At 37.7% G+C, this 9,634-nt stretch overlaps 1 protein-coding gene across 1 annotated transcript; it reads left to right on the top strand.

Annotated features, from left to right (window-relative positions):
• Window positions 1-5,676: 5,676 nt before the first annotated feature.
• nfkbil1 (nuclear factor of kappa light polypeptide gene enhancer in B-cells inhibitor-like 1) lies at window positions 5,677-7,616 on the top strand. Its single transcript, XM_028463126.1, has 4 exons — window positions 5,677-6,085; window positions 6,170-6,282; window positions 6,696-6,807; window positions 6,915-7,616. The coding sequence occupies exons 1-4, from the start codon at window positions 5,812-5,814 to the stop codon at window positions 7,505-7,507; spliced, it is 1,092 nt and encodes a 363-aa protein (XP_028318927.1). The 5' UTR covers window positions 5,677-5,811; the 3' UTR covers window positions 7,508-7,616.
• Window positions 7,617-9,634: the final 2,018 nt, after the last annotated feature.

Raw genomic sequence — 9,634 nt, 5'->3', positions numbered from 1 at the left:
CTCATCACTTTATTTGTTTTTTTTTATATATCATTCATTTTCTTATGTCCAAACAGTTTTATTGTTCCACTGTTAAAGCTCAATAAGCTGGCCCGTTTGTATAAGAGAAGCTGCCTTACCCGAAAAATAAATGTTGCGCATGTTAATGGTTAATGTGGATACATTTTTCTACAGACGCTAATTTCTTTATATTCTTCTAAACCCAAACAGCATCTAACTGCTAATAAAGTGTGCTTTTAAAAAATGATACAAAACGTTGCACACTCCCAATCAGACAAGATTTTTATGGTTATTTCGTTTCTTTTGATTCAATTTTAATTCAATTCAATTCAACTTTATTTATACAGTGCAAAATACAACAAAGTCATCTCAAAGAGCGTAACAATACACATTTCCTAGTAAGAAAGAAAGAACCCAACATGATGAGGAAACAGAACCCACAACAACTGCATCTATTAACTGCAAGACCCTTAAAAGAATTCACCTTGTGCATTGTTATATTGCATTTGTTTTTATATCATCTCTAAACAGGCTGCTTAAATCTTGTAGTGGAAGCCTGACAAAAATAGCCGTTTGTGTTGACGTGCATTGTTGTGTTGTTTTAAATTAGGCTCCTAGCCAGACCTCCTGAATTTTACAATCACACATGTCCTCTAACAATAAATCAGAGTCCAATAAACCGGGTCAGGCAGTAAATAGACAAAGGAAGTGTGCACACGTTTCCCCTCCATCCTAACAATAGAAGCTGGGCAGCACCGCCAGCAGACCGGACTTTGAGCCTGGTCTGGCTGCTGCACGGAAGGATGAAGTCTTGACCCTGTAGAGACTTGGAGGACCCTCAGCTTCCTGCCACTCGCTCCTTGTGAGCTCCTCCCTGGACCATCCCAGGAGGGAAAGACCCAGCGGACAGGATAGGAGTTAGAAGGCCATCCAGGAAGAGTGAAGTGAGGGTGGGTGAGGAAGAGGGATATCCTGTGTTTCAGCAGCATCTCTCTGCTCCAGTGATGCACCTGAGCTCTCACAAAATACCAGAGACTCACCCGGCAAATTAGTGAACACATGAACTGAACGACAAACAAAATTCTACTGTAAATTAATTCTAAAGTCATGATTCCAACACCAGACAAGCCCTCTGTTCTCACCCCTGGAACGCATGGATCATTAGTCCTAACGTGGCAAGATTTCAAAGGCAATAACACAAGGCGGCCATCATTAGTGGAGACACGTTGTTTCCGAAAGCACGGAAGCGTTCAGGCTTTGGGTGACTCCGGATTCAGGTTTTGTGATTCTTGGAGGAGGTCGTCCTCTTCACTAAGCACAAAGTGTCCCTTTAGTCCTTCATCTATTCACTCCATTGTGCATCATTCCCTCTCTGGGCTCTAAATGGAGCCCCTGTCCACGGCTCAGCTGCACCAATCTAACACTACCAGGTAAAACCTGACAAGCAACATCCGCGAAGACGCTAATTACACAATCTTATTTATTCAGTTTGTTACTGGGGAGCAGATGATGAAGACAAATAATAGCAGCTTGACGTGTGCACCCTTTTGGATCAGATCCCTACCAAGCTTTTAAGAAATTGATCAAAATTCTACCCATCATTTAAGAGAATATAAAAAAGTGCAAACTAAAAAGACACAATGAGGAAATTACTTTGATCTCCTAATATGTTTTGACTGCCAACTGTCAGCCTTCCTCTGAGGCATCTACTGACTGCTTTGATGTATCCCTACAAGTTATTTCATAAGGAAAGCATCAAAGCATCTATTGATTGCTTTAAAAGAGGAGCTTTAACTTCAACAAAGATGAGGGAATATTTTTACCCTCCCACACCCGGGACTTTCTTCTCCAGACCATCGGACGACAGGGGGCCACGCCCAGAAATAATTCATAAGGACACATGAAAGCGATCGGTAGATGCTTTCCTTATGAAAGAACCCGTAGGGATACATCAAAGCAATCAGTAGATGCCTCTGAGGAAGACTGACAACTGGCAGCTGAACAATGTTAAGAGATCAAAGTACCGTACGTTTCCTGAAAAAAAATTGTCTGAATAACTGACACCTCCAAAGTTCAATTCATTTTTCTGTTAAAAAAAAAGGGACAAAGAAAGACAAGAGTAAAATGTTGAAATAGTACAAAATTAATACTAACCATCGAACTATGTCAAAATTCCTTAGTTGCAATATCTGTTTGAAGATATGAACCATCTTACCAAGCAAACTAACTGAATCCTGAGTGTTTACATGCAAGCTAGCTGTAAAGCTCTGATGACCTCCTGCTAGCCACAGCTGAGTAATTTGCTAAAAAAAAAAAAGTAGCACTTTTCAACCACACAAGCCAACAATGAAACTTGAGGAGTAAGCTATAATCTTGAAAAATATGAGAATACTTAGTTTATTTAAGATATGTGTGTGAGTAAGCACTGCTGGAGACTGAATAAATGAAATTAGGAAGTATTTTACAACAATAGTAACACATCACCATCTCGAGCAGTTACGGTACTTAGACGATAGGGTAAACATGTGCTGTAAACCCCTTCCTGTAATGTATGACTAGCTCTCGCTTGGGTTAGCGGTGAAATGCCATATCAAATAACACTAATAGCAAATAACCTGGGCAATATTGTTGATTTTGTGTGCAGAGCTCGACACAAAGCCAATTATTTAAGAGTACAATGACGTCATTGTAACTTTTATGTTTTTTTGTTTGTTTGTTTGCCTTTTACACATTATTGAGCTAATTAGGCCTACCGTGTTTAATGCAGCATCTAGGAAGCAACTTCCTGATTATTGTTTCAACTTTCTGTGTGAAACATGATGAAATACAAACAACAAATGCGTTGTGAGGTTAAACTCATGGCTAATGTGTCTTTATGACTATGAACACAAAATTACATTTTTAAGCATTTCACAATAAAAGCATTGGGCATTGGTTGCCCCCTTGCAATTACAAAAGCTTGATATATGCCTCACAATTGTTTACTGAATTTACAAAAAAAACCAAGTAAAGACACTGGCTAAATTATTCTTCTTTGCTGTCATTGGCCGATAATGGGGCCGATAACCTGTCAACTACTACTTGTTCTCTCACACAAAAGATAGACATTATACAATTAACTTGTCTCTATAATTGTGTCTGCGTTGGTGCATCCAGGAATAAGATTGTCAGATGTATATTGTTGAGGAAATCTTAAAATCTGTATCCATCAAGTTGAACCCAGATGTACAGACATAAATCATAGGGGGTAAATAAAAATAGTCCTATGTCAAAGGCTTTAGAAATCTCGAGTTGGGAATGTTTTTTAAAAAAAGTCTCTTTTTATCTAAAGATTAACACCATTTGATTTTCTTTTTGGATATCACAAGACACTTGAGAGTTTTCAAAACTGCACCGACAACCAGAACGGTTCACATTGGTCACACGTCCAGAGTGAATGACATAGCTGTGAATTTGTCTATAATTTTAGAGCTGCCAAAGGGTCAATGTTGTTGCGTGGCTACAGTTAGAACAACAACCTGCTACTGCTGCCACACACAGTTAGTTTGTCTCTGTGTTCCTGCTTTCGTCACGATGGAGGGACATGAATCTGTTAGTGTAAACAGATTTGTGTTCAATCAGTAAAACCAGAGACTTCCTTTGGTGACAGAAAACATGTCTACTGACTCATGAATCGTCATCTTTAAGAGTGAAGACCTGATTTAAGGTCATGCTCAGGGTAAGGTTTCAGTGAGCGGTATTTGTGGAGATGGCTGGTCTGGGCGTGTTTTAGGACATATAAAAATATCCTGCTTTGAATATTCACAAGTGTATAAATTGCTGCGCTCACTTTTTTAATGTTATGGAAGGCTTTTAGGGACGTTATTTAAAGATCTTGCCTTGACACCTAAGAATAACGTGAAGAAAACAACTTTTTTTTTTGCACTTCAAACAGTGTGAGTTCTCAGTATACCACAATACTGAGGCACAGGCCACAATACAAGAAAAGGGAACACCTAAGGAGAAGTCGTTGCGATGTTTTGTGGGCGTTAATTTTAGTTTATAAAAAAAAAAAACAACAACAGATGGAAAACAAAAGCCCCATTATGTGCAAAGTTTGAAGAATCTATGAGCTCTTCTAGGCTCTGCTACCACCTCGATGCTAAACATGTAGCAGCTAGCACGGACAATGGTCCGCGTCCGAGCACGCCTTGTTGCCAGTCCACACTCGACAAAATACCAGGGTTCAGAGCCAAAATTAATAAGTTCATGACCGACAAATGAACAAACTCACTAGATATACTGTATGGATTGTAGTGAACAGTCAACCACTCTCAGTGGTAGAAGTTGATGCGAATGGGGACATTTTTTGATCCTGCGGTACATTTTGTACGGCAGATGCGTCTGGTGCCGCTGAAGACGCATTCTGTGTGAACGCAAAATTTACACAATTATACAAAAAAGAGAGCAAAAGATCACAATTTTGTACTCCCTGTAACGTGGAAATAAGCTTTGGTGGAGCTGCAAACAAAACGCAAACTCATTTACCTTTTAAGAAACCACCACACCGCTCAGTGTGCAGCATTGAATCCAGCAATCAAGCTAATGCTAAAGCTAATGCTAGTGGACCAAAGAGCCAGGGGTCCGCTGAGAGCGCTTATTTGTGAAAAGAGCAAAGCTACTATAAGGAAAATGATGGAGTTCACGGCTTTGGATTTGAATTAAAACCTTCCACTAATGTATAAGTGACTGTAATAAGTGTGAGAACAACTAACCTGTGTCATGTCCATTCTGTCATTACCTTTTGACATGTGAAAATGTTACACATGATGCACTTTATTATTTCTGTAGAATGTTTGACTTATAGCTTTTGTCCTGTCAGCTGTTGTAATTTATTTTTAGATTCATATTTTTACATTTAAATATCCACAAAACTGCTGCATTTGGACTTTTTTTTCCCCTAATTTTTGCACTACAACAAAACTTAAAACTCAGGACACTTTATTAGTGATTTAAGATGTTTTATTAGTTTGTCCTGTAGATTATTATTTTATCACCTACCCCAAACCCTGTAATTTTCTTTATTTGTAAAACGAAATAATAACAAAAAGCTCCAAACAGATCTGCAGTGTAACCTGTTGGACACGTTTGCTTTGTTTTGAAAATGTGAAAAATGAAAGACTAAAGAAACTGATATAATTTAGTATTTTGGACAACAGTGTTCAAAACTTTTATTTTATATTTGAAATAACTACCTCACGTGCAGTTAAAACAACACGTTTGTATTGTTTCACAGATATTGTTGAACGATTTACAATAAAATAAGATTGGAACATGCGAGGTGTATGGTGTCAGTTATAAAAAAAAATAAATAAATAAAAATAAAAAAAACAGAACATCAATTCAATTCAATTCAACTTTATTTATATGGCGCAAAATACAACAAAGTCATCTCAACGCACTGAACAAAATAGTAAAAAAAAAAAAAAAGAAGAAAGAACCCAACAAGATCCACATGAACAAGCATTTAGCAACAGTGGGAAGAAAAAAACTCCTTTTTTCTAGGAAAAAATTTACAGCGGAAACATCAAAGAACACTTCAAGGGATAAAAAATAGAACACAGATCAAAGTGTGTGGTGGCCTAAAGTAATGCGACGAATTTGTGTAAAGCATACCCTGACACCTAGCGGTCACATTTATCTCTGGTCACCGGAACCTTTGTGCTCTTAATGTTGTTTCTCCTCCTGGTCATTGACTGTATTTAATGCTGCACCACCGGGGCCTGCTAGCATAAACAAGCTAACACCAGTAGCTTCATATTTTCTAGGACCATGGTGTCTCGCCAACAACGTCGGGTGTGGCGGTACGTGGAGGAAGGCAGTCTGACGAAGCTAAAGTCGTACCTGCGGAAGCACCGGGACCTGGATGTGAACTTCATCCGGGGCCGAAAGCAGCGTAGCCCGCTTCATTTGGCCTGCAGCCTGGAAGACGTCGCCATCCTGCGGTTGCTGCTTCGACACGGAGCAGACGTCCTGCTGACAAACCATCGGGGAGACACGGTGCTACACACGGCCGTTAACAAGGCGCTGAAACGCGGACGGATCGGTGAGGAGTGCACGGTCAGGTTAAACCTAAACCTCCGATGTTAATGTTATAATGTTTGTTTTTAAATGTTTGGACGATTTGTAGCATATGAAGATCTGGTTGTACCTTTGAAGAATAGCTGTCCGGAAGCTTTACATATTGAAAACAGAGCTGGAATCACACCACAGGACCTGCTGGACTGGAGAAAACAATCCCAGGTAAACCAGTAACACTTTGTGCACCTCAGTCTTTAATAAAATCAAACAAGCACAGAATTTATCATGGTGACTGTAGTTAAAGTAGTCAGTATAATATTCACTGACACTGTGTTGTTCACCCCAAACCAGATATGCACACTAAAATCCAAAACATTGACATACCATATTTGTGTTACTGTCCAGAAGTTTGGGTAAATAAAAACAGAACCAATATAATACAGTTATTCAAAATGTAAGAAAGAGCCCTCAAACTGATACATAACACAGATTACCATGGTGCATGTACATTGCAAATCTGTTCTATCTTCTACAATGCTGTAGAATCATTACTTAAGCTTAATGCTCATTAAACAATAATTATGTCCGCTCAGTTGTGTTAACACTGTTTACATGTTTCATTCTATGCTACACAGTCGACTGAGACCATGAGCCGCCCATGTAAAGCAGAGACAGAGAGGGATTGGGAGGAAAAGCTGTTTGATGAGTGTGAGGACGAGTTCTATGAAACTTTTGGAGTATATGATGGTAAATGGAATTATTTTTCCTTAACGTTAATGCTGAAATTATTCCAGGTATTTGATGCCTGTATTATACTGTACAAATTGTTTTTTTTTTTTTTTTTTTTTTTTTAGATGATGACTTTCTACCTCATGATGAAGATGAGGAAAACTATGGGGACTGGGCAGAACGCATTAGGCACGAATATTTCAACAAAAAAGTTTCTGAAGTTCAAAGACTATCAGAAGCACTCTCGAGACCGATAAAGAAGGAGAAGACGAGGGTAGAAAAGGAGAAAGAAGAGCAAAGCAATAAAGATCTGCATCGGCAGATGCAGAAAGAGCATGAAGAGTATCTGGCTCGAGCAGCACGGAAACAGGAAGAGACTCGGCAAGGCAAGAAGCGCCGCTACGACGAAGGCTGCGCGGCCACTTTTAACAGCAGCTCCTCAGCTGGCAGCGCTAAGCTAACCTACAACGACATCCCGTGGCCGGCTCCACGTGGCACAGTCCGAGAGATGCTGGACGTGATGCTACATGGAGTGGACCGCAAAGACGTGGAGGTGTTCCGCAAAGCGCTCCGAAAGCAGCAGGCCCTGTGGCATCCCGATAAGTTCGCTCAACGTTGCGAAGCTCGGCTGGAAGAGAAAGACAAGTCGCGGATCTTGGACACAGTGACCGCTCTGTCACAGGAGCTTAATAAACTGGCTCAAAGTGTGAGGAAGTAAATAGGATGTGATGCCTTTAGTTAGAAACATTTATTCTATTTATACGTTACGTTGTAACAGTCCTTTTATGGAGCTCTTCAATGAAATAAACAGTTTATCTACTGTTAAATCTTCTTCCTGTGTCTGTTTCCTCAGGCCTGAGTCAAGTGTTTAGAATTTGACACAAGCCTCATCTTAATCCAAACAACTGTCATCAGTTTTATACCTACATTTAACTTGTGAGGGATAAAATAAGCTTAGTAAAGAATCATCATTTTAAAAATGGTTAAATTCTCAGTATTAAATCCAGTGATAAAGCGTATGGCTGCTATCAAAATACACCTTTTCTATTAAATTTTTTTAAAAAGGACTTTAACATTGACAAAATGTATATTATCTTTGCTAATGCCACAATAGATGAAATATGAAATGATCAGAAAGGCAACAGGCCATAACTTTGAATGAGAATATTTGTATTGTATGAAAATAGTACAATATAAAAGTATTTCTGTTGAGAAATAGTTAAATTAAAATTGAAATTTTAATATTTATAATTGGTATAAACATAAGAAAAATGGTTTCAGGTTATAAAAGTAGACCTAGATTTCTGTTTGGTTAATGCCTTGATTTACAGATTACAAACCTGCATTGATTTAATAATAATAAATTTAAAATATACTTTTACCAAATTAAGTGTACTTACTTGAAATTGTGTTTATTTGTACTTGCCTTGTTTGATGAAAAACGATGAACTTATTTGCATTGTGTTCACAGGTTTTTCACCTTTCTCGTCACTGGAAAGAATAAAAGTAAAAACGAGTGAAAGTCTGGTCAAATCTACAGGAGTGACTGCACAAAGGGTTTAAAAAAAAACAAAAACTAAAGTGTGTCTAATATCCTAAAAATACTGTAAATATTGTCCAGCAGGTGTCCTCAGTGAGCAACATTTGTAACTAAGATCAGAAATAATGATCATTTAAAAAGATGTGCGCGTAAGTAATTCAGAATTAAATTTGCATTAGGAATTGAGTGTTTACAAGGTAAGTTTAAAAGAGGACTTAACTTTTATTTTGAATTAAAGCTCCCATGTAAACCATCCATGAAAAAGCTACTTAACCTCCCACGTTTCTATAGCAACACATCCTACGGGCACTACACTAGTCTATTTGATTTGAAATTTTACTAACTGAGCGTTTTTTGATTGAGTTATTTTAAATTTGTTAAGCCTTTATTACTGTATTTTTTTTAAAGCCTTCTGCACGTGTTGGTGATATTTGTTGAGTCACGTCTTCTATATATATATAAAATTGCACTAAATAAGATGGAAAAAACTCTATTAAACCGTGTCAGCTAGACACATACTATTTCGTCATAAAAACATAACATAATGTGTGAATTTATTGATGAGAAACAACATAAATTAAAGACTGCACACAAAGAGGAGCAGATGGTCCGGCCACTTTAAGCGAATCAGTGGGTTGCCAGGTTCGTCGGCAGAAAACGGCATTTCCATTGAAATCTTTGTTTCTTCTCTTTTTTTGCACAACATGATCTTCAATTTAAATTTCCTAGCTTTTGTGACCAATTTTTTTTTTATCTAATTAAGGGAATCTAAGGATGTGTAAGAATTTAGAATTTTGTCAACTGTTTAACATTAAAAATGACTGCAATCATGAGCTACAAGCACCGGGGAAACTGTTAGAACCTGCAACTATTGTTGAGTTTCATTTACACAAGGATTCATGTTTTCTTTGCCATTTTGTTTTTTCTCCCGTGGGCCGAATTATGTTCATAAGGGCCGCATTTGGCCCCCGGGCCATGAGTTTGACACACATGATCTATAACAATGATAGAAACATGTTCAGCACCGTATTTATGGAGGGAGATTTGTGTCTTTATTATTCAATGAAACAAAAGTTTACTTCAATCAAAGAAAAAGGTTCAAATGCAATTATTTGGGTGTCAAAGCATTTGTTGAACAGCTTTTTTCTTTGATTGAAAATGTTTATTCTTGATTGTTTTTTTTATTTTTATTTTTTGATTAAAAAGGTTTTTTTTTTTTTTTTTTTTTTTTTGGGGGGCTCCGTATTTTTTTGAATGAAGTGAATTTTTTTAATTGAAAAGTTTTTTTTTTTTTTTTTTTTTTTT

This window comes from Gouania willdenowi, chromosome 12 (assembly GCF_900634775.1).
Source record: "Gouania willdenowi chromosome 12, fGouWil2.1, whole genome shotgun sequence".
Classification (NCBI taxonomy): Eukaryota; Metazoa; Chordata; class Actinopteri; order Blenniiformes; family Gobiesocidae; genus Gouania; species Gouania willdenowi.
Note: the sequence above shows the minus strand (reverse complement) of the source record. Positions and strands in the feature narration are given on the sequence as shown.

What these genes read in the sequence shown, in the direction of transcription:
- nfkbil1 (XM_028463126.1), top strand. Translation starts at nt 5,812, where the DNA reads ATGGTGTCTCGCCAACAACGTCGGGTGTGGCGGTACGTGGAGGAAGGC. An exon ending in ACTGGAGAAAACAATCCCAG is followed by an intron (nt 6,283 to 6,695) that starts GTAAACCAGTAA and finishes TATGCTACACAG; the next exon opens with TCGACTGAGACCATGAGCCG. An exon ending in AACTTTTGGAGTATATGATG is followed by an intron (nt 6,808 to 6,914) that starts GTAAATGGAATT and finishes TTTTTTTTTTAG; the next exon opens with ATGATGACTTTCTACCTCAT.